Genomic DNA, 26,045 nt, shown 5'->3' with positions numbered 1-26,045 from the left:
TAAATTTTTATAGGGTTTCTATTTATCAACCTTGCTTCTGCTTTCCTTCAGCTATTTCTATATGATTTGAAAATTTGTTTGCCAGTTTTTTGTTAAAAAATTTAACATTATTTAACATTTTTATTTTACTCATCAATTCATTTATTTTATCAGTATTCATTGAATACCTAAAATATGTGGAGTATTTTAGACACAATGGGAAATAGAAAACTTCAAAAACTCTAATTGAATAGATGACATAAACAAATCTAAACAGGTAATTAAAATACAGTGTAATGTTTTAAGAACACATAGGAGGGGCACCTAACCAAAAATTAACATTAGAAGATTTTCAAGAGTAAATGCAGTCTAAACTAGAAGCAGTAAGAAGCTGGAAGTGGAGATGAGGAGTGAGGAAGAGCATTTCAAGAGAAGGAGGCAGCATGTGCAAAGTTCCTGAGGTGACAGACCACATGGCTGGTCAGAGACCTGAGAGTAGCTCATTGTGACTAGTGTATCAGGTGAGAAGTAGGAATGGTGAGAGATGTGACTGTGGAGGTCTTTATTAGGTCTTTATTAGGTCTTTATTAGGACATAACTCAAAAATCATATTAAGGAACTCATATTAAAGACAATGGGAAATAACTGAAGGTTATGATGACTGAGTAGGATTAGATAGTCCATTTAGAAAGCACACATTGACTTCTCCGTGGAGAATAACTTGGTAAGGGACAATTTGCAAGTCAGGGAGACAGAAGATGGCAAATTATTCAGTTAAGAGTTGATGGTAGCCTATCCTAGGATAAAGGCAGTGGGCTTAGATCAATTTGAAAGCCATAGTAGAATTACGATGATTTGATAATTGATGGCCAGAGAGGGTATATAAAGGAGAAAGATAAGGGAATGACATTGACTGTCTTAGTGTGGTTTCTCCCTAAAAGCAAGTCTGTGTCAATAACTGGGATGCAGGAGGTTTATTTTAGAGATGATCCCAAGAAATAAGAGTGAGAGAATGAGGAGGGTGTGTTAGGGAAGGAGAAAAACTAATTCAGGGAAGGAAGAATGCCAGTAAAGGGTGCACTATTGAACTGTTTATTGCTATAAAACCCTGGGGCACATATTGTAGGAATTCCCTGAGAAACCATGTTGAAAGCTTTTCAGAAGTGACCCTTTGAAAGACTGGAGACTGAGCCTTTCTTCTCTGACTCTCATTTCTCTTTGGTTTAAGGTTGCCTCCAGGGATGTTAACTCCTCTATGCTTGAAAGCTGCTGAGCAGGTTATTAGAATTCTAAAGAAAACTTGAGGTAAAAAATATGAGAGAATGACTTGAAGTGAAACTACAATTAGAGGTGGGCTAAGAGGATATGATGTGGGGCACAAGTAGGGTCTACTACAGTGACCATGTTTCTGGCACAGGTAACTGGATGAGCCAGCATATGTTGAATTCCTGAAATATTTCTGAGACATCCATGTGGTGAGATCCAGCAGGTAGAGGGATACAGTCTGGCATTCAGAGCTGGCACCACAGTAATGAGTTTAGGAGTCACAGTCTAATTGGAGGGAGTGTATTAGTTTTCTAGGGCGGCCCTAACAAAATACCAAAGGCTGGATGGCTTAAAAAACAGAAACATATTGCCTTCCAGTTCTGGAGCCTGCTGACAGGATTGATTTCTCCTCAGGTCTCTCTCCCTGGCTTGTGGATGGCCCTGTTCTCCCTGTGTCTTTGCATAGTCTTTCCCCTGTGTCTGTGTCTGAATTTCCCCTTTTCATAAGAATGCCAATCATACTGTATTAGGGCCCACCCACGTGACTTCATTTTACCTTAATTACCTCTTCAAAGGCCTTATCTCCAAATAGAGTCACATTCTGAGGTACTGGGGGTTAGGAATTCAGCATATCAATTTTTTTTTGTGGGGCGGGGGGTGGGACACAACCAAGCCAATAACAGGTAGTAATCAACACAAAGGGAGTAGATAAGGTGTTCAAGAAGCATGTGTAGAATGAGGGAAAGAACAAGGTTTGAAGGGATACCAACATTTAAAACGACTAGCATTTAACACTAACAAAACAATATAAAAAATGGAAGGAAAACTGGAAAGTATGGCTTCCTGGAAGCCAAGGGCGGGACTGTTTGAAGAAGGATGGAGTAGTCAGCCAATGTCCAGTGCTCCTGAGAGGGCCAGTAGAGGAAGACATATGAGATTGCTGAGCTTTGGGTTGGTGTTTGAAAAGAAGGTGAAAACTTGGGCTGGGAGAAGGAGCATCCTCAGGACACTATCAAGTAGGTGTATAGGTTTGGGTGCTGCTGGGAAGAAGACAGAGGTGGGTGAGGAAAGGGCTAAAGAGGCAGGAAAGAGAACAGCTGACTGGCAGAGCAGCTGACTGGTTTGCAGCAGTGGAAGAGAAAACGGTCCATAGCTCAGACACAGCATTCATCTTAGATGAGTGTAGAGACGCCACTTCCACGTAACTAGGGTGGAAGGAGGAGATGATGTGAAAAATGATTGGAGAGTAATAGGGGATGGTTATACGAGCAGAGCTTTGAGGGAGAGAGAAGTTCGTTCGAATTAAAGTTTGAAGTAAGATGTGATGAAAGCGTACAAATATACATTTAAATGATTTCTATGTTGTGAACTCCAACATCACTTCATCATTGAAATTTCTCAAATCTTTCTTCATGAAATCAGTATTGTCAAGACATCCTCTTAAAACAGATGAGTTCAGTGGAAATATGAACATAAAGTATTAATAAAATTATTGTTATTATGTACACACAGAGATTACTAAAATGCTGTTGTTATATTAACTCATGTCCAAAAGGTAGCTTGAATAAAATATATAGTGCTCTTCTTCTATGGAGGCCTTGATAGAAAGTATAGCAATTTAAGAAACTGTAACATTTCATCCCTGATATCTTCAGTTAGCACAGTATCTTTAATATGCTGCTTTATCTTGCTATTAAACTACTGTTTACTACTGATAAACAAGGCAATGAGAAAATGGAAAAGGCAAATTTATGTGGATATAAGTGATGATTACTGTAAATTATCACATCATACACTAATGTGATCATAGCCCCCTTCAAATTAGATATTGCATTTTATGAATACATTTAACAGTGCTCCTCAATTTTCTCTTTTTACTCAGTTCATTGTGCTAAATTTCTGCTGGCCCACAGAATAAGAACTGAGCAAGATATCTTCATTTATTGCATATATTTGCATAATATCTGATTTCATATTCCTCATCTGTAAATTGCCTTAATATCCAGGAGGAAGTTATTTTTTCTCATTTGATATAACTAAGATAATAATTGTACATGTCAATGAAATTATAAGGTGGTGTTGTTGCTGGGGGATTTTAGTGGAAATTAAACTGATTTGATAGTTCAAAGTTCTTATCCCAGTTTGCATTTTATCATTTATCCACTTAGATATCACAGAAAGGCCCTTTGGTCTTAAGTCCCTTCATTTCCAAATCTGTAAGATAAAAGTTAAACACCTCTTTTTCCTAACACATAGGATGAATGTGAAGATTAGTGTCTGCTAATAGCTGTGGAAGGTGCAATATAAAGACATCATAATTTACCTTGGGATAAAATATAAGTGATAATGTATGCTTGCACAGCATGTAAACTTTATATTAGTAGTAACTTCCAAATTCTTGAAAAATTATAAGAAAATCCTTGCAAAATTCTACCATCCATAAACAAAGAGTGTTTATATCCAAATGGAAATTTTCTGTACTAAATGTAATTAAAAATCTGAAAGCAAATGTATTTCATCAATTTTCTTTGAGGATATATGAAGTACCAGGGCCTGAAGTACCACTGTCTTTTTGGAACTTATAGAGTCTAGTAAGTGAAACAGAAAATAGCTACATTAAAAATAAACATATAATATTACATGTTATAAAGAAAAATAAAGTACAATAAATTACTTTGACAAAACTATCTTCTGGGGAGTGGAGAGTGGGATGAGGGATCGTGACCAGAATAAGTGCATTTGAGAATGGGAGGAGAAGAAGTAAAGACAGCAGTTGTAGGTAACTCAAGAAATTTGGCATCAAAAGCAAGCAAAACAATAAGGCAGTAGCTTAAGAGAGATACAGGCTCAAGGAAACTTTTAAGAGATAAGAGATGTTTTCTGCTCATGGGAATGATTTAATACAGAGTGGGAAACTGATGACCTGTTAGTCTCCTAGGGCTGCCATAACAAAGTGCCACAAACTGGGTGGCTTTACTGTCTCGCATACAGTTTTGGAAGCTAAAAGTCTGAAATACAGTTGTTGGCAAGGGCCATGCTCCCCTGAAACCTCTAGGGGAATCTTTACACACCTTTTCCTAGCTTCTGGTGGTTGCTGGTAATCTTTGGCATTTCTTGACTTGCAGCTGCATAATCCAATCTCTGTCTTTGTCATCACATGACATTCTCCCTATGTGTCCCTCTGTGTCTTCACATGGCTACCTTCTTCAAAGGACATCAGTCATATCGGATCAAGGGCCCACCCTGTCGATTAAGATGACTTCATCTTAACTAATTCCATCTGCAACAACCCTATTTTCAAACAAGGTTACATTCTGAGTTACTGAAGGTTAGGACTTCAGCATATCTTCCTTTTGGGCACACGACTCAACCCATAACAAATAGAGTGGTAGCTTGACAGAGATGTAGGGTGGGAGGAACTTTTAAGAGAAAAGAGACAATATTTTCTGTTCATGGGAATGATCTAGTCCAGAGCTGATGATACAGTAGGAGAAAGAAGGTTAGAATTGTGGAGACAAATAACTTGAGTAGGAAAAAGGATGAGATCCATTGGAAGGCTGGTCTTGCAAGAAAGCATGGAAAATTCATTTGCTGTAACAGAAAAGAAGACAGAGTTTAAGAATTCAGATAAGGTTGGGTTGTAGATTTTAGGATGACAAAAATTTCTCTTTTCAGTGCTTATATATTTTTTACTAAAGAAGAAATAAATATCCTCCCTTCCCTCCCTCCCTTCCTCCCTCCCTCCCTCCCTCCCTCCCTTCCTCCCTCCCTCCCTTCTTTCCTTCCTTCCTTCCTTCCTTCCTTCCTTCCTTCCTTCCTTCTTCCTTCCTTCCTTCCTTCCTTCCTTTTCTTTCTCTCTCTCTCTCTTTCTTTCTCTTTCTTTTCTTCCTTCTCCTTTCTTTCTTTCTCTCTCTCTCTCTCTCTTCCTTCCTTCCTTCCTTCCTTCCTTCCTTCCTTCCTTCCTTCCTTCCCTCCCTCCCTCCCTCCCCCCTCCCTCCCTTCCTCCCTCCCTCCCTTCTTTCCTTCCTTCCTTCCTTCCTTCCTTCCTTCCTTCCTTCCTTCCTTCCTTCCTCCTTCCTTCCTTCCTTTTCTTTCTCTCTCTCTCTCTTTCTTTCTTTCTCTTTCTTTTCTTCCTTCTCCTTTCTTTCTTTCTCTTCTTTCTTTCTCTCTCTCTCTTCCTTCCTTCCTTCCTTCCTTCCTTCCTTCCTTCCTTCCTCCCTCCCTCCCTCCCTCCTCCCTCCCTCCCTTCTTTCCTTCCTTCCTTCCCTCCCTCCCTTCCTTCCTTTTCTTTCTCTCTCTCTCTCTCTTCCTTCCTTCCTTCCTTCCTTCCTTCCTTTTCTTTCTCTCTCTCTCTCTCTCTCTTCCTTCCTTCCTTCCTCCTTCCTTCCTTCCTTCCTTCCTTCCTCCCTCCCTCCCTCCCTCCCTCCCTTCCTTCCTTTCTTCTTTCCCTCCTTCTCTTTCATCTCTCTCCTTTATCTTTTTTTCTTTTTTTGTGATAAAATCTCTCTCTATTGCTGAAGTTGCAGTATAGTGATGCAATCTCAGCTCACTGCAGCCTCAACTTCCTGGGCTCAAGCCATCCTCCCCACTCAGCCTCCTCAGTAATTGGGATTACAGACATGTGCTACTGTGCCTGGCTAATTTTTTAAAAACACTTTTTGTGGAAATGATGTCTCACTATGTTGTTCATGCTAGTCTAGAACTCCTGGCTCAAGCAATCCTGCAGCCTTGGTCTCTCAAAGTGTTGGGATTATAGGCGTGAGCCACTGTATCTGGCCACAAATGTTTTTGATATGAAATTCAGACCAATGTCATAATCATCATTAGTATTCTTTTAGGGCATTGTGGTATTTACTGGAAAAGGAAAGAAGTATATGAAAGCACAGCACCATGCTTGAGATACACATACACATACTTTTACACATTTTGCATTTACTGAGCCTCTGCTATGTGGCTTTATGCTAGACACTTTATATATACTATCTACTTTAATCCTCACAACATTTCTGAATGATATTCCCTGGCAAAAAAGTCCCTCTTTTTCCATATATACTTATACTATCTAAATATTAAATAAGTTCATGTCATAGGCCAGAGGCTAATAGCACACAGTCACGTGAACAGGTCCTTTGAAGGTTGTTATGTTGTCAGTACAAAGTTGAGAATCATAGAGTTTTATAACTTTTTAAAAAGAAATATTTAGGATATAGATTAAAAACCAATTAAAAAATTAAAAAGCCAGTATTTTAACAATTTTAAAATAATTGAAGGTAAAAATACACTGTGACCAAGCACACGTAGGTTCTTCATAACAAACTTCACGGGCTGATCAAACACTGCAGTCTCTTTGTACTTTAACCTGGGCTCTTGGCGAGAAGCCTGGTCAGTAGGCATTTTTTTGTTTGTTTGTTTCTCAAATGTAGATCAGCTTATTAATAGATAATGGTCTTGATCGTCTCTATCAATATTTATATCAAAAGAAGATTATAAATTTGAAATATGTATTGCTTATGATTTTTAATTCTGACCTTTGTTTTAAATGAATTGACATTTAAAAACAAATTTGTTTGTCTGTATTTTGTCTATATTTGATTTAAATTCACTCTTAATATTTAAGAATATAGACCATACACAAAGTGTTCTTGTCTGATTAAGGCAATAAATTAATTTTCCACATATTCACATACCAGAATTGAAACATCAGATAACAAGTCAAGCAAAGGTTATACAAGGAAATGAACATCTGTAAGAAAATGATGGCCTTTAGCTGATGACATGTTAATCTGAATGGCACAGTGAAAATACTGTTATCTTCAAAATAGGCTTCAATCAGATCTGCCCCATAGACCTAATTGCTCCAGAGTGATTATGTCATCATAATAACTGTGGATTAGAGAGGATAATTATAGATATTATTTTTGTTGATGGTATTGTTTTTATAGTCATAAACATTGAGTTCTACAGTGTCAACAGGGACATAGATGAGTAAAAAAAAATACCAGTGATAAACATTCTCTATTTATCTTAAAACCCAGGCATCTCTGAACTAACTCTGCAAACAGGTTTGATATGCTTTGGTCTGTGATGACGTCCATTCTTCAATTCTGTACCTATCACACAGGCCAGGTGTAGTGTTTGCAGACAGTAATGCTAAACATCCTGCTTCCTTTTCTAGTCCCATTTTTCTAATCTTACTTTCCAGCATTGGCTAAGATGGAGGACTTACAGGTTTCTCTTAAGACAAAAGAGCAAAAAGGACATTTGAGCTTATTGGCTTTGACTTTCTGTCCTACACTCTGAATGGCAAATTTATTTCAGCTCCATGTTTGTTCCAAGATTTTTCTGAGTATTTTTAAAAGATTCAAATCCCAGAATCAGAAAATGATGAAGAACAGAACAGGCAGTGACCTAAAAGACATAATCTTGCATTTTAAAGATTGAAAACTTTGACATAACATTGATTTGTATTAAATCTCAGTAGTCTAAGTAGGAAGAAACAACTTGGAGAAGTTGCATTTTATTCCTATTTTAGATACTCATATGAAATATTTTTGGTGATTTTATTTTAGATTAAATATTTAAAGTTTATTTAGACATTTAGTAATATTTTAGATTAAAACTCTAACTTATTTACTATCCCTATGAAATATTTTAGACAAAAGTTCTGTAATGTGGTAGCTATTAGGTCACCTATTATATCTTACTCATTTGGATTTTAAGGTTTTAGTCTAAATTTTCCCTTTACATGTGGGAGGGTGCAGTTGCAGTTGGCAAGTTTTATGGAGCATAATAATTCTGGCCTTGGGGAATTTCTTGTCCTGCTAAATATAGGGTTTGCTTACTTAGTTCTTGTTTCTACAGCAGTAGGATTACAGTTTAAATATATAATAAATCCTCAAGGTAGTTTGAAAATAAAAGTTTGAAAATTACAGTTTGAACATGTGATTACACCTTTAATAATAAAACAAATTGGGAAATGTCAAAGGAAAGAAGAACTTAATATGTTAAACATACTGTCAAACTCATCCTGTTATAGAGTATCTCTTCTACCCTCCTTATTTCTTTCTTTCCTCCTCAAATTCACAAATGATAAATAATAAAATATTGAAAACGAATCCATATGAACTCCCTATTTTGCTAGAATTAACTCCATCATAGCAATTTATTCTTCTTTTAGATGAGAGAAATGTAGGCGATTAGGCAAAAGGGACTTCGGAACAAAGCAAAGCACCTACTTATTCCTGTTTGTTGTTAACCTTAAAAAGACTCATGTGCTTTTGTCTAAGTAAAGTTTTACACTTCTTTTAACATAAAAAAATTGTTTCAAATCTAAATTAGTTCCAAAACTGCAGTGGAAAGTATATTTTTTTCATTTTTAGAAAGATAATAAACATGTTTTGGTTAACTTGAATTAATGACTGGATTGTAGGGTTCATAGAAGACACACGAGGTCCATATGTTGCCCACAGACTTTGAGAAATACACATTTACCAAAGAAGGCAAAGTGTAGTGTTTGCACACTTTATAAGTCGGCAAGAATTAGGGCCTGGAACATAAAAATCATTGGACATTAGTAAATCTGTCATTTTTTCCATGGCCCTAGACTTTATGTCTTGCGAATGTTTCTTCTATCTCAAATATAAATTGAACATTTCTTTATGGTTCTTAGGATATTGGGACATATTATTTTTGGACTGTAAGTTTCCTGTATATTTAAACCGTTATCTTTTCATGTAACATCTGTCCTTAGTTTTAGTTTATTTTTGTGTAAATCATACTTTATTTCAAGCGCATTGATCCTCATTAAGGCTTTATTATAAGAATGGCTTATATATAAATGTAAAACCACAGGTACCAAATATTGGTTTGTCATTTGTTTGTGCCCCCTCAAATTTTTTCTCTTCCTGCAGTGTACCCACCAAAGGAAATAGAACCGGAAAACATTAAAACAGTCCACGGTAAAGTGAAAATTTCCACCCAGGTTAAAAAAAAAAAAAAAAAAAAAAAAAAAAAAAAAAAAGAGAGCAGTGTTGTCTGCAGTGGGTTCCCTGGAGCTGCCGAGAACTAATTTTCCATTCTAGAGAAGATGTGCTACCTAGCTTGTTTGATGTTGTTATGTGTGTACAGACGAACAAGTAGTGTCACAATGCTGTAAATCATGCTCAAAATGACTTCTCAACCTGGTTTGGCCAGTTTGAAATTTTAGGTTTTCTTGAATATATAACTTATAAAATGCTTTAATTTATGTCATCTTAACTAATTCTTGCAATAACCTCCTGAGATACACAGAATTGTTAAGGGACTCAAACTATGAATACTACAAAACTGTTCACATTGTTTCAGTTAGAATCAGAACTCAAATCTTCATTCTTATTTCATTGCTCTTTCCACAATACTGTGCTGCCATGAAACCTTGGGTTGGGATAGCTGATGCTCATTCCTTAGGGAACATAAACCTCTTTCAAACAGGGCTTTTTGATTTAACCACAAGTTACAGATGAGTACCTAATAATAGTGAGAGTAAACACGTCATTTCACAAAGGTGTTCTGCAGCAAGAATGTGATATGAATAAATATCTGGAAAAGACGGAAACTAATCAAGAAAATTCTTATATAGATTTAAGCTTCTAGTAGTGCATATACTGAAGAGAGAACACTTTCTCTGTTTGCTTTTTAAATTTCCAATAGTCTCACTTAAATTCTTAGGTTAAAGGTACTTTGCAAATTACATAAACCAGGGATATCATTAACAAAAATAAAAAATAAAAAATGCAAATAGAGCTTGATCAGTTATCATTTTTTGTTCTTAATTTTTAATATTTTAGCATGCATAAAGTTACTGGGGTTAGGAGATTTGAAGGAAAAGAAGGCAAGGGAAAAAAGGGAAGAGAAGAGGCTGTAGGTTCCTGGTACTAAGGGGTTGAAAACCCAGGGGAGAAGAGTTCCTTGTCATAATTTCATTTCATAAGTTTGTCTAAGGCTAGGCTGTGTGCTAAGCTCTTATCTTGAAAGGAAAATTTTTAATTGTTCTCACATGATTACATTTCCCAGCAGCTCAATTTCAGTCAGGCTTTCGGACTCTGATCCTTAAGAGTTGGGAGAGTGGAGATATGGGAAGTACTCTCATGGAGAATTATTCATGCCTGCTGTTCAGCTTACCCCATGCCGCATCAAAGATGTGGCATTATTGAGAATTCAGAGTGAAAGGAGTTGGATGCATTTCAGGGCTTTGTAAAACATTCATTTTAAAGAAATCTCTGCTTTTTGGTTAGCTTTCAGTAGTAAAGAAGCATGCCAGCCACACAGCATGGGGTTTTCCTGTCTGCTGCTCAGGACTCTCTTCTCACCAGGTATAGGGAGACAATCTACTGAGCCTTACTCTGCCTGTCCCCATTTAGAGTCTACTCAAACTTCTTCCCTCATCTACATTTTGATAACTTTTTATTCCTTTAAGTAAAACATGCCTTTTGAAAAAATGTTAAGTACTGGCCAGGTGCGGTGGCTCACATCTGTAATCCTAACACTTTGGGAGGCTGAGGTGGGTGGATCACCTGAGGTCAGGGGTTCAAGACCAGCCTGGCCAACATGATGAAACCCCATCTCTATTAAAACCACAAAAATTAGCTGGGCATGGTGGCACATGCCTGTAGTCCAAGCTACTTGGGAGGCTGAGGCAGGAGGATTGCCTGAACCTGGGAGGCGGAGGTCGCAGTGAGCCAAGATCATGCCCACTGCACTCCAACCTGGGTGGCAGAATGAGGCTCTGTCTCAAAAGAAAAAATAAAAGAGGATATAAAGGAAAACAACACAGAGAAAGGTATTTTTCTTCCCCCTTTGAATCACCTGTCCTCAGACCTACTTCTTTTTTTTTTTTTTTTTTTTTTTTTTTTTTTTTTTTGAGACGGAGTCTGGCTCTGTTACCCGGGCTGGAGTGCAGTGGCCGGATCTCAGCTCACTGTAAGCTCCGCCTCCTGGGTTCCCGCCATTCTCTTGCCTCAGCCTCCGGAGTAGCTGGGACTACAGGCGCCCGCCACCTCGCCCGGCTAGTTTTTGTATTTTTTTAGTAGAGACGGGGTTTCACCGTGTTAGCCAGGATGGTTCGATCGCCTGACCTCGTGATCCGCCCGTCTCGGCCTCCAAAGTGCTGGGATTACAGGCTTGAGCCACCGCGCCCGGCCAGACCTACTTCTTAAAAGGAAAACATCGTAAACAGCTTGGCACAGACTTTTGTTAACGTACACACAAACACGCATGCGCGCAGTTGTTTACATTGTTTTAAAAAGTGTTCTGCCTCAAATTTTTTTCATTAATTTACTCAGTATATTTCCATGTTAGTATATGTAAATTTTCCCAACACTCCAATAATAATTTTAAAATTTATAGAATTATAAAGCACAGAAACCATGCTGAGCTAATGCTGGGTGAGCTCAAGTGAAACAGCAGCGTAAAGGGTGGGGACAGTGGTTCATTAGAAAAGAATGAAAGGAAAGGGATGAAGAAGAAGAGCTAGGAAGAACATAGGTTAGTATAATTTCCAATTTCACTTACTCAATGACATTAAAGTTGTAAGGGTGTTATTCTTGAAACATTGACTGGTGTTTATTTTGTGGTGGTGAAATGGAAAAAGACAAGTTTGGGCTTCCATTTCAGTCTAAATGTGTTACTTGGCCATACTGCTTAACTCTCCTGAGCATTCTTTTCCTGATCCCCTAAATGACAAGATTAGACTTGGTGTAATTTATGGATCTTTCCATTTCTGATTAGTGCTTTAATTTCCTGGAAAAAAAAACTAAGAGTTTTGTAAGGTATAAAGTAGTCTTTGTTCTGAGATATTCTTGGTTGTTCTTGTCCATTTCCCATTGGCCTTTTTCTAGGCCTATTACATGGGTCGTGTTACCTACTATTCCAGCATATATTAACACCTGCATTCGGCTTTGTAGTTGATAAAGGGATTTCACACACTTTATCACATCTGATTTTCACAATTATTCAGTGTGGTAAATTGAGCAGGTGTTATTTTAATCCCCATTTTAGAGATTAGGAATTAAGAGGGGCCTTGGAGAAATCTAATTCCTACCTATACTGTCTGTGGTATGGATGGCTGAATAGACATAGATGGTCCAGATAGAATCATTATCTAGCTCTTATTTGAGCATTTTAGGTATGGCTTATTGGTAATAATGAGAACTAAATATTGATACTGATAATACAGGATAAAGGAGGTTTAAATTCACTGAAGAGATTTTGTTGTTGTTGTTGCCTCAGATGATCATAAGGAATCTTTGAGGACATCATTAGACAAAGACTTGGAACTTTGAGACTTTTCCTGATTCTGCCAGATGCTGCCTTTATATTCCACATTCTCCAATTCCAAGAACCCCCTTGCAGTTCTCTTTATTCTCTCAGGTCTCTCAGGGCATTTTATTTTGCATTTTCTCATCTTGGAATGTTCTTCCTTTTTTTTTTTTGTCTTTCTGTCAAACTTCTACTTATTCTTAAAGCTCAGGGTTTACCCACTCTGGAAACTATTTGCTCACTTCATCTGCAAACACTGGTGCTCCTATCTCTCTCCACCGCAACATTTAAAGTCTTCATTACAGCAACCATCTTTCACCTTCCTCGAACCTGTACCTACAAGCTACTTAAGAGTAAAATGAGGAGTATCTTTTCATTCTTATATTCCAGACACAATGGACTGTGATGCAAATACTAAAAATATGTATTAGTGAGTAAATTAATTTCACTGAAAATTACACTTTTTGTAAAATTTTAGATTTAATTTTAATGTAATTTGTTGCAGGAACTTTCTCCTTTCCTCATTAGTATTCAATGTTTAAATTTTAAAATTAGGAGGTACATATAGGAAAGTGGTCAGCACGGTAAAAATACTTGTATTCATTCTGATCCATTTTAGAGTAAGTTGCTAATCTCATGTTATCCTGGAATAATTTAACATGCATTTTTGGACCATTCCCTTGCTTTCAGGCACAAGGTGATATTCCAGGTTCATCCTGTTCTTTGTCTGCTTCTGGAATCAGCCCTTTTTCTAAAGGTCTCTGATTCCGTTTAGTAGAGAATAGTAATATTTAGAAGCCAAGCTCAGTGCCCTAGTTATGCTCTTTGCTATTAGTGTCATTGTTCTCAGACCCTGTCAGTGGACAGAGTTGGTAATTATTTACATATATATATATAGTGTGGAAACAGATGCTACAGGTAGCAAACCATGAATTGATACTGATCTTCTTCAATTCCAACATAAGACCAGAGGGTTCCTTCATTCTAGTTTTCTCCCTCTCCATATTTGCAACTCCCTACTGTGATAACGAGAAAACTGGCTATTATAATCTAATATATTTACTTATTTAATGAATCCCCTTATGTATAACTAATGTATTTCTGCTGCATCCTCTTCCCTACTGATTCCTTCCTTATCCTCTTCCGGTTCTGATACACCATGCCAGGCTGCCGTCCTCACTGCACAGAGTCTGACACCTCATGCTACTGCTCTTCAGGGTCACCTTCCTCCCCCTTGCCCATCTCTGACATTCTGTTATGACCACCGTCAGGCCTGGCTGCCTTCGTCACCTTCTCAGGCTCTGACTCTCCACACTGGCTGACTCTTTCTCTCTCCCCTAGATCCATGGATGCTTCCTAGCTGTGCTCAGTCTTTCGCATCCAACACCTGGCTACTACTTTGGTGCTCACCCTTCTCTTCCAGCTTGGGCTCTGACAGATCATGCACGGAAGGATGCTCTGCTGATCATACTTGGGTCTGATAGTCAGTGCTTGTGCGCACGCATACACCCTTATCCCATTAGTGATGCAGCTCTGATTTCCCATGTCTCTTCCCAAATCTGGACACCTTCAGGACCCTACTTGGGCTCTTACTGTCCACGCTACATTCTCTCCTACTTAGATATACTTTTTTCTTGTTCAAGCTCCAACACCCCTCTTTGGGTCACTATGGCTCCCCTTCACACAGACACTATTGTGCTACACTCCACCTAATGACTTCCAGGCTGGATGGTAAGGAAGAGAAGGGAAGAAGAAGAAGAGAAAGGGGTGAGCCATCTTTTAGATTCCCTTATTAGTCCTTCCACAGAGAAAATGCATGCACGAAAATGTTTAGAAGAGGCCAGTTTACTTCATATTTGCAATAGTCACAAAAGATCTGAACTGAGAAAAAACTGAAACCATTAGAGAAAGTTAGATTTGAAGTTAACTGTCCTTTCACTTGGGGAAGTAAAGTCTTATTTCTTTTTTAGGTATTTCACATTTTGTTCTGACAAGCGACTTCCAAATTAGACACTTAGAAATAATAAGGCTAGTATGGAGACTTGATATTCTTCTGTCCCAGTTATCTTGTTTTACAGACGAGGGAATTCATCCTGGTGAGGTCAAATGACTTTCCCAGGTTTCCCAAGTGCCTGAGTCAGAAACGTGACATTTTTCAACACGCTGGCCAGTGTTCTTGGCATGCTACCCTCATTATCATTTAAAAGTATTCGATCTTTAAGGCAAATTTCTAAGAAAAATATATTTTATATATTATACATTATATTTTAAATTGTAAGTATTTTTCTTTTGTAATAATAGTACTTATAGAATGCCATATTTTGGGCCCTAAAATTTATCTGGCTGGGTGCAATGGCACAGGCCTATAATCCCAGCTATTGAGGAGGCTGAGGTGGGAGGATCACTCGAGGCCAGGAATTCTGAGATGTAGTGGGCTGTGCCAATCACTAAGTTTGGCATCAATATGATGCCCTTCAGGAGTAGGGTGGTGGTGAGTGGGGACCACCAGATTGCTTGAGGAAGTGTGAACTGGCTCAGGTCTGAATGGAGTAGGTCAAAACTCTGTGGTGGTTAGTAGTTGGATTGTGCCTGTGAATAGCCACTGCATCGCAGCTTGAGCAACATAGTGAGATCCTGCCTCTTAAAAAATAAACAAATAAGTAAATGAAACATTATCTGGTTATTAGTTGATTTGAAATGCTTGGGACCAGAAATATTTCAAATTTGGATTATTTAAGGTTTTTTAATATTTGCATATATATAATGAAATATTTTGGCAATGGGACCCAAGTCTAAACACAAAATTCATTTATGTTTCATATATACCATATAAACCTAGGCTGAAGGCAATTCTACATAATCTTTCCAATAATTTTGTGCACCTGTCAAATGAGGTCAGGTGTAGAATTTTCCACTGGTGTTATTTCAACAATCAAAAAGTTTCATATTTTGCAGTATTTTGGATTTGGAATTTTTGAATTAGAGATGCCTAACCTGTAGTTCTTTGGTGATTATAGTTTATTAGTCTGGATGATCTAGAAATTAGCCTTACCTATTTGGTAGTTAGTAGCTTGAAATTTTCTGAATACTTTCTCTTAATTGCATTATGTTAACTGGGCTTAGTAAAGTTGGCATGCAGGTTGGTCATTTATTTTACTGTTTCTTATTTTGCGGAGTTGATGGGCTGCCATAATGTATGTGCGTAGACATGAATGACTGATAAATAGATAAATTGTATATTCTAAAAATCCACAATGTAAGATTTGTATTTGTATTTTTGTTATTTTCTTTTTTGAGGCAGATTCTCACTCTGTCACCCAAGCTGGAGTGCAGTGTCCTGATCTTGGCTCACTGCAACCTCTGCCTCCTAGATTCAAGCGATTTTCATGCCTCAGCTTCCCGAGTAGCAGGGATTACATGTGCGCACCACCATGCCTGGCTAATTTTTGTACTTTTAGTAGACACAGGGTTTTTCCATGTTGGCCAGGTTGGTCTGAACTCCTGATCTCAAGTGATCCACCCACCTTATTTTCCCAAAGTGCTGAGATTACAGGTGTGAGCCACAGTGCCCAGCCAAGATTTGTGTGTTTAAAAACCTTTTATATTTGTTAAAATCCAACACTTTATGAACAAATTTAGTTTTAGAAAAGCTGGAAATAAACAACTTGCTGGATATAGATTAGCCATTTAGAGTATTCATTAATTTCCAAAAATCATTTTGCATCACGGAGGTCCAAAGGAAAAATAGGCAACAAACTATATTTTAAAATCCAATAAAAGGCTTGAAGAGTCCCATGAGCTGAGTGATTTAAGAGCACAACTTACTCTTAATATCAACAAGTGATATTAACTTACTTCTGGCCCTTAGGTGAAATATTTGCCCTTTTAGCATCAACATAATTCTGTATATTATTATTAACAAATGCATAGATTTTATAATTGGAAAGAGCAGAGTATTAAGATCATTTAGTTGATCTCCCTTCAGGCATGCATCCTTCTACCACATATTATAGGCGGGTCACCCAGGATCTGTTGATTTGAATCACTTTTGATCATGGAGAAATCACTATCTACCAAGGCAGCCATGCCTTACAGTTCTGCAGAAACCTTCCTCTGGGTGACTTTGCCCCATGACTGCTGCCTTCTCTCCCCTGGAGTTAGATGTAATATAGTTAAACCTTCTTCCATATGACAGTCCTTCAGCTTCATCTGCCTAGATCCTTAGCCTCTGGGAATGTTCTCTACCTGTCTTTTTTCTGCAGTTATGTCTTTAGGTTCCTCTTGTAAGATTAAGATTTTTTTCCCTTTCCCCATCTTCTCCCCCTTGTCTAGACTTAATGTCTCTTTAAAATGTGCTATTTTAGGAGGCTGTGCATTCTCCTGATGAAAGGCAAGAACAGCACCTTGAATTCTTTTTATTGTCCTTAGTCACGTGAATGCAAAATATCTGAGACAGGTCTCAGTCAATTTAGAAAGTTTATTTTGGCAAGGTTAAGGACATGCCCCTGACACAGCCTCAGAAAGTCCTGAGACATGTGCCCAAGGTGGATGGGGGGACAGTTTGCTTTTATATATTTTAGAGAGACATGACATCAATCAATATGTGTAAGATGTACATTGGTTCAGTTCAGTAACTGGAAGTGGGGGCTTCCATGTTAGAAGTATAATAGACAAGAGACAAAAGGTTACATTCTTTTGAAGCCATGATCAGCCTTCCACTGAATACACAGTTTAGTCTGGCCCAGTGAATCTGCATTTTTTGCATAAACAATGGAGAAGAGAATGCAATCAGATATTCATTTGTCTCAGATGAGCCTCAGAGGGATGAGTTTGAATAGAATGGGAGGAAGGTTTGCCCTAAGCTGATCCCTGCTTGATGTTTCCCTGTAGCTTGGTGATTTTGGAGTCTCAAGATTTATTTTCCTTTCACAGCCATCTAACAGTGAAGCATGGTTTCACTTTACACCTGAACCACTATATCCACCAGATACAACCTTTGCCTCAAACACCACACTCACTTTGCACAAACCTGTTGACATCACACCTAAGTCAGCTTTTCTTGAGCCCCCATATGAACAAATAAACATGCCTCTGATCTGCGGAAATCCCGCCAGGAAGTGCCGGCTTGGGTAGTGCTGGCTCAGCTAGCCCGCCTCCGCTACCGTTGGATTTCCTCTTTCTCCTCTGATTTTAAGAAGTGAGACAAAAAAGCAATTCCTGTTAATCATGTAGACAATGCAAGGGTCTCCAGGTTCCATTTCAGCAAGCTGGTTTCATCAAGGTCACGAAAAAGTGCATGTGTATCCGAGACCAGAGAGCAGTTAGGGACCCCGACACGGAGGTGGCATCAGGTAATCCTCAGGGGTGAGGGTGGGGAAGAGGGCCCGGCTGATGCTGGGAATGAGCAGCGCAGGCGGAGGGAAGGCCGGCGGTCCTGCGCCCCGGCGTGGACGCGTGCGGGAGTTCAGGCTGGGGAAATGGGTCACCGCGTGCTATGGAGGCGGGGACATGGCCCTCCTCCCCTTATTTGTAAAGAGCGCCGGAGCGGATCGCGGAGTTTCACCGCGGACCTGTCAGAGATACAGAGGTTGTAGGGGCGGGAGACAGAAAGAGAGATCCAGAGACCGAGTCTCACATTGACACGCAGACAGAAAGACGCAGAGACAGACAGAAACAAACAGATAGGAGAGGTGAGAGGCCAGCGAGTCCTTCTGATTAACTTGCCCAGCCCAGAGAAGAGATCCGGGGAGAGGGAGGGTCCCGTTTAGACATGCAATCCCCAGGACTCCGAAAGAGCCCCTTTCTGCAGTTCCTTGGGGACTGCACGTCTCACCTCTTCTAAGTTTGCGGCGGAGAGAATAAAGCAGAAAGACAGGAAGAGGAAGTGGAGTTCTATAGTTAGTGCGGTTTTAGTTTTTCCTAAGAAGTGGCGTGATTTGGGGCTTTATATCCGGGAGGAGCATATGTACGCAAATCCTGGGGCGTTTGCAAACCAGGATCCGGGGCGTCTGGCCCCATGCCCGGCCGGGTTTTTGAGGGCTACTGCCACGCAGCGTTTCTGGAGCCGGCGGGCTGGTGCCCTGGTGGCCTTTATCTCTGTCTCCCTTTGTCCTCTTTATCTCAGGCTCTCCAGGAGGCCGGGGGGCCCACTCCGCCTATCGCTCCCCGCGGCTACGCTGCCACTTCAATGCCCCGCAGGTCGCGAGCTGCTGTTCTTTCGAAGGCGTCGGAGAACCAGAGGCGTCCCGCGCCACCTCTGACTCGGAGCAGCGCCGAGCACTGAAGCTCGCGCCCTTGGGCACGGACGCCAGTGCGCCCGCGCGCGTCCCTCTGCGCGGCAGCCCGTCGCGGGCCCTCAAGGGGAAGGCCACGCCAGGATGACCCCGGGCCGGGCGGTGGCGGGGCTCCTGCTGCTGGCGGCCGCCGGCCTCGGAGGAGTGGCGGAGGGGCCAGGGCTCGCCTTCAGCGACGATGTGCTGCGCGTGTTCGGCGCGAATCTGAGTCTGTCGGCGGCGCAGCTCCAACACTTGCTGGAGCAGATGGGAGCCGCCTCCCGCGTGGGCGTCCCGGAGCCTGGCCAGCTGCACTTCAACCAGGTAAGGCCGCCAGGCCCGGGCAGCCCTCTGTACTGTGGGTGTCCCTAGACTTCACTTTGTATATGAGCCGTTTTTATTTGGGAAAAGGGCAGGAGAAAGGATCTTGTTTTATTTCTCAAGTAGAAGGCGGTATCTGGTGACACTTGCTTTTCACTAGACGAGGCTAAAGGATTAAAAGGTTAATGTTGTTAAGGCCAGAAACTGCAGTTTTACGCCCGATGAACTGAGAGGTCAGACTCTTGTGATTATAAGGTTTTATTGAAAAGTTTATGCAGTAGTTGAGGGTGTGACGCCACCTTAACAGATGCTTTTTAGATAGGAATGAGTTACTTAAATCTTCCCAGAAAGATAACGGCTCACACACTTCCTACAAGGTCAGCAAGGAAGAAGATTATCACATGCCACCCTGGTTAACAGTTGCCCGGTGGGTAACCAGTGTCATTTGAAAACGAGATATAATGTAGTTCTGGCTCCTGTGTGCATTACATGAGGCATTCAGGGCTGAAACAGGAGCGGCCTTGAGACCAAGCTTCTAATTTGGTCATCCAGATGGTGGTAGACTAGGCTTATATTGTTAGTTCCTTGTCATATATCGGGTCAAATATTTGATTCTAGTATTTATCCAAAATGATTAAAAAAAACATTTTTCAGTACATAAATAGGGTACTACTAGGCATTTGGTAATACCTTGGCTTTGAGAACAGCTTGGAACTACCTAGGAGCAATTAAACATCATACCTGTTTGTATACATAAAATCAAATTATTCCTAATTATTTCTATAATAAATACTCTGTAATTGGGTAATTCTTAAAATTGTGAAGTAGACAAAGTGTAGTTTCTGCATCCTTCCGAAACTGCTGTCTTTTAAAACTCAGTTAATTCAGTGCTTTGACTTGTTTTCCTTTACTCCTGTCCCACTGACAACTGCTACTGGAGAGCAGAATATAGTATTTTCCACATTGTTTGTCATTTTTGGACGATGTTAGTTTGTTACAAAAAGTTTTTGGGGTCCAAGATGTTTGGGAAATGCTGCATACTATACTCTGCTTTTGGAAATTTGGCGTTTCCTAATGAACATGACTTTAGATTACAGTTAGGGAAACTGTAATCAAATAAATTCCATGTTAATAACATTATAGGTGGGTTGGTATTCTTTTTGTTAGAAATATCTTACCACAATTAAAGTATATGGCCCTTAAGAAAATGTAGAACTTTCTGATGCCATGACGTATCAGAGGTGGTCTCTGTTTGACCTAGAAGGGTTTTGTGGTTCCCTTATGCATGTTCTTTAGTAAATTGTCTATAGTTCCAGTTCTGGGCATGGTATTATATCTGGGGTAATATCTGAGAAATGATGTGTTGGAAAAATGGAAATGCCCACAAATTATGCTAATATTTAAGAAAATAAAGTATTTGCTGTCTAGTTGCATTCTTTTCTTATCAAATAGGGGGAACAGCTGAGCTGACCCCAGTATTTCCAGGTAGGTATGGTCATGTGCTTGGAAAGAAACTTAGAGGATTGACTTGAAGCTGCGTATCTGTAGCCCACACATTGTTTTGACTTGCATGACCTCCTTATCTTGCAGTGTCTGGAGGTGTTGATGAATTTTAAAGGGGCAAAAGACCTCCCCACACCATATTCTCAAAGACATTGGAAAACATGCCTAAATTACTTAGGAAAATTGGTTAAGTGTACCAGTAATATGATTCTCTGTTTATTAGCAGGTAGGATGTCTCAATAGGTAAAATTATATGTATCTTGACACCTTTTTTTCTCATTCTCATGTTTGCATATTTAACTGCCCTCATTATGGCCTCTGTGGGCAACAAAAAGAGACAGGAAGAAGCTCATAATTACCTTGGAAAGAAAAGGAAGCCAAGGAAAATTTACCACTTAATCAGCCTAACAAACATCTCTTTGATGTTCTCTCTTTTTCTTTTCTTTTCTTTTTTTTTTTTTGAGACTGAGTTTCATCTTGTTGCCCAGGCTGGAGTGCAATAGCACGATCTCGGTTCACCACAACCTCCGCCTCCCGGGTTCAAGCAATTCTCCTGCCTCAGCCTCCCGAGTAGCTGGGATTACAGGCGTGTGCCATCACACCCAGCTAATTTTGTATTTTTAGTAGAGATGGGGTTTCTCCCTGTTGGTGAGTCTGGTCTCAAACTCCTGACTTCAGGTGATTCACCAGCCTCGGCCTCCCAAAGTGCAGGGATTATAGTCATGAGCCACGGCGCCCTGCCTGATGTTCTAAAAAGTCCTAGTGAAAACAATTATCATTGGTTAAACGATGACAAATGAAATACCAATCCAAAAGAATCCATCGATTTGCTGGTAGTTGACAGACTTGAGCCCATGGCATTTGTGTATGCTCCAGTGTGAAACCACCCAATTATGGAGTAAAATTTTAGGGTCATTAATGCTTACATACCCTAAAGAATACAACTTCAGTTTCCTCGTAGGGTGGAATAAACAATGCACATGTTTATTGTGAGACACTGGTTTTTGACTTTGAAAAAGGCTAAGAAAATAAAATTTGTTTCAAGGTCCAGGAATTCACTGAATCTTCTGCAAGACTTAGTTTTCAAATAACATTGCTCTTTTGGTTGAGGGCTGTGATATTTATTAGGTCAGCTTTTCTCAGGTGATAGACTAATGAACTCTGGAGATTTGTTAGACAATTTTGGAAGGTTTTCTAAATATTTTTCTTCTGTATCCTTAAGTAAGTACTATTAAATTAGCTTGTTGCTTTGGGATATCAAAGAGGATTGAGTTCAAACTGTAGACAGTAGAACAATTGAGCCAATAGTTTTGCTTCTTATAGCTACTGACAGTGCAAAGAGTTAGATAGAAGCAGTGACCCAAACAACAAAGAGGAGGGAGCCCTTTTAGCCAAATGGGTCTCTGGAGCCCTCATTTCTGGATAAAGGTCTGATCTATTGAGGGGAGTTTTGAGAATACACAGGGAAGCCCCACATATCTGGATACCCCAGGTTATTAATCTAGGACATTTAAGAATGGCGTCAGTGCTGCCTTTTGTTTGTTCAGGTGTTCCTTTCTCATTCTTCGAGTGTTCCTTTTCCTCATTTCCTCTTTCAATCACTGTATTTTCAAGTTCTTATGTGTAGATAGTGGTTAAACAGCCTGATAGAAGGAAGATCCTATTTTCTGAATTATCACACTGAGCTGCTGGAAATGCCTCCATTCAGAGAGTTTCTTCTTCTGATACATATTTTTTGATATATATCTTGCAGCCCATCTCCTGCATTGCACATAGTTTTTTTCTTCTCACATTTCTATCATCACCTGGTAGCCAGGTTCTGTTTTTAACCTTTTTCAATTTTCAATATTCAGTCTTCTCAAAGCAACACTCTTTTTTTCAAAAAACTTCCATGAACTGTCTCTTAGCTGGTGAACTCTAAATCTTGAGCCTAGCATTTATGGCCTGATCCTCCTGTGTCAACCTACTGCTCCAGACCTAGCACCCACTAAACTAAACTACTCACTGCTCTATGGATTCCCATAAGCTTTTGCTCAGCCACTTCTGAGCTCATTATCTTCCTTGGACCCTTCCTGCCTTTGACTGAAATGTTCTTCTTTTCCTTAAATTGCTCTGTGAAAATCTACTTTCTTAAGCCCATTTAAACTGCACCATAAAACCTTTCTGGGGTATCACAGCCAGCACTGATTTACTGATTTCTGTATTTTCTGAATTCCTGAAATTTTTTTTACCGTGCTGATGTCACTTAACTATTCGTGTGTTCAACAGACATTTTAAATGTCTGCTGCACCCTAATTTGAGTGGTTATTTTAAAATACAAATCTGATCATATCATTCATCCTGTTAAAACAATTCAGTGCCTTTTAGATAAACTTCAAACACTTAGAGTGGCTTTAAAGTCCTTTTCTGATTTGGTCCCTGAATGTTTCTTAAATGTTATCCTTTGTCACAGTTCCAATTTTAATGGACTATTTACAGTGCCTCGTTCTCTATAAATACCTGATTATGCTCTGGTATCAGTTTAGACATTACTTCTTCTGAGAAGCCTTTCTTGATCTTCTCAAGAGTGTAGTCAAAGTCCCTTCAATGAAATCCTGTATTTCTTGGTGCTTGTGCAATTATAACATATTATATACTGCAATTATATTATAACAGGTAAATTATTTTATATGTATTGCAGTTTTCTGCTTATGTGGCTATAACCCCTGCTGCCTCCCTCTACCCTCCAAAAGATTTTTAACAAGTCGAAGGGCATGGTCTGATTCCTCTCTCTAGGGACTAGTGTAGTGCCTGGTTTATAATATGTATTCATTAGAATTTTTTTGAATAGATGGGTGAAGATTGTTTAGATGAGGTTGATAATTTAAGTGCTTACATGACTTTACAGTCTATTGGAGGAGATATGACATATGCACATATAATTATAATGCGTGATACAGTGATACGTCTGATTAAGGAACTAACCCATTTATGCCTAAGGTTGCAATTTTTTGAATTTTTGCAATCAGACCTTGGCAATGACCTTGAGCAGAAGGATATAAATAACTCCTACATGCTTAGTGTTCCAATAATGGAACACTAGGAATAAATGTGTTTAAAAACCAAAGTGGGATAAGACCTTTGTTTTCAGAAAATTAATCTGACGTGGGAGTGTGGAATGTATTGGAGTGGGTCAAGGTGGGAGCTAAGGAGCCATCCGCAGTGGATTTCATGAGATGTAAGGACCACTTGAATCTGGAGAAAGTCAGAAGGTAATATAAAGGCTCTGCCTTCAGAGACTTCTAGAAGAGCAGGCATGGCTGAAGAGTATGCAAAAGGCCCCAGAGATAAGCCTTTTCTGTTTTAATATTTTGCCTGTAATGGTTATTTAAGTATTGTTAGATCTCTTCCTTCATTATCTTCTGGCCCTGTGATGCCAGAGAGGGAGAAAGAATAACTCTGGGCTCATATTAATGGTGGCCAGGCTAGTGGTATGTAGCAAAAAGGAGTGTATGTATGTGTGTGGATACTGCAAACATGTTGTTTGCATTGCCTGTTGTCATCTACTGCACTTTTTCCTGGGGTAGGGGTAATGATGGGTTAGATGAGGGTGTTTCTGGGAAGCACTGACTGTGGACAGAAGAGATAAAGAACATTAGTTCTTCTTTTTTCTTTTTTTTTCCTCTTTATGTGCTGAGAAATGGTGGGGGTAAACCTTCTAGGAATGCCTTCTAACCTGCTTGTTCAGGTGAGAAACTGGAAAGGCAGGACAGAGGGTGAGGTTACCTGGGTCTCTTGTCAAGAATCCTCCAAGACAATGGCCCCATTCTGATCTATTAGATCACTCTCACATAAGGTGATTGTGTACAGTATGTTGATTGTATTTCAAGGCTTTGGGAAAATGAGGGACGTTCGTAATTCATTTGACTGTGATGTCAAGAGCTTAGTTTGCCTTGATGCCAGGTGTGATTGGGATCCATTAGGAAAATGCTTTTCATTCCTTTCATATCTAGCTCCCAAAATCACATCTTTACCCACTATTCTAGGAGTCATATGAACCTTTTTTAATGTAATATAATAATTATAGCTAGGATTTATTGATCTTTTACTATGTGGCATTACTCCCGTAACCAATTTATTTGTATTATCACATTTCATACTCATACCAACTCTATGATAAAGGTCCCATTATTATCTTCATTTTATACGTAAGAAAAATGTGGCACAGAGAGGTTAAGTAACTGGACCAACGTCACGAAGTAAGTAGTAGAACCTCAGGCAATCTTACACACTATGCTATAGTGCATTTTTTGAATTACAATCTAGAAAACCATACTTTCTCTAGCTAGAGCAACCATGACCTTAGATTTTGAACTACGGACAGAAGTTACTAGCCATCCACTGCTTATCTGGCTACATTGCTTAGTCACATTAAGGAAATGGTACTAGAGCTGCGAAGGCTACGATGATGATGACTTTTATCCTCAGAGACCTTATAATTAAGAAACAAGATGGAGGCCGGGCGCAGTGGCTCATGCCTGTAATTCCAGCACTTTGGGAGGCTGAGGCGGGCAGATCACGAGGTCAGGAGATCCAGACCATCCTGGTTAATACGGTAAAACCTCATCTGTACTAAAAATACAAAAAATTAGCTGGGCGTGGTGGCAGGCACCTGCAGTCCCAGCTACTGTGGAGGCTGAGGCAGGGGAGAATGGCATGAACCTGGGAGGCGGAGCTTGCAGTGAGCCAAGATCGCGCCACTGCACTCCAGCCTGGGTGACACAGCGAGACTCCTTCTCAAAAAAAAAAAAAAAAAAAAAGAAGAAGAAATAAGATGGAAACTGTGAAAAGTGACTGTGGAAGGCAAATCTGCAGTAATTAAGAAAGCAGACATTGTAAAACATATCACAAGGCCATATGTGATTGTCACATGGATACTAGAAAACATCTGCTACTAGTTTAGAAAGGTGAAGGATTTTTGAGGATTGGAAATCCCTCATGGAAAAGTTACAACTCAGTCAATTCAGCTTATGTCGTTTGGGTTTTAAAAAGTTTATTGATTGAACTCTTGCTTATACCAAATGTGATGAATTTTCATGTGAATTACATGACTTCTTTTTTAGAGGATGAAATTTTCTTTTATTCTTTCATATATAATGAATTTTCTAAGGGACTATAAGCGACAATAGTACTTTCTTCTATGGATAGACTTCAGGCATGTCTAGTATGAAACCTTGCAGTCCATTTCTCACTTTTATGCTAGAAGTTTTCTGCCAATGAATGCACTGTCTCTTCTGGCAGTTTAGAATGGAAATCTTCCCTTATGATGCCTCTGAAGCAATTGCATTCTTAACTGCACAACACTGGAGCAAGTGGTTTGTGCATAGGTGTTAGGGAATGAGTTGAAGCAAGAAGGGAAGAGTAGGTGAG

General features: G+C 39.5%; 1 protein-coding gene and 1 pseudogene across 1 annotated transcript in view; one reads left to right on the top strand and one right to left on the bottom strand.

Moving 5' to 3' along the window:
• LOC117084920 overlaps nucleotides 1-14,085 on the bottom strand; it is a 97,887-nt pseudogene extending 83,802 nt beyond the window's left edge.
• Nucleotides 14,086-18,819: 4,734 nt separating this feature from the next.
• The window catches only part of SLC39A8 (solute carrier family 39 member 8), an 87,811-nt gene continuing 80,585 nt past the window's right edge, over nucleotides 18,820-26,045 (top strand). The window contains exon 1 of the mRNA XM_033214879.1: nucleotides 18,820-19,136. Coding sequence (XP_033070770.1) covers nucleotides 18,918-19,136 — 219 coding nt within the window. The 5' untranslated portion in view covers nucleotides 18,820-18,917. The remainder of the gene's footprint in view (nucleotides 19,137-26,045) is intronic.

Source organism: Trachypithecus francoisi, unplaced genomic scaffold, assembly GCF_009764315.1.
Source record: "Trachypithecus francoisi isolate TF-2019V2 unplaced genomic scaffold, Tfra_2.0 Lachesis_group1, whole genome shotgun sequence".
Lineage (NCBI taxonomy): Eukaryota > Metazoa > Chordata > Mammalia > Primates > Cercopithecidae > Trachypithecus > Trachypithecus francoisi.
This window is presented reverse-complemented; position numbering and strand designations above follow the sequence as displayed.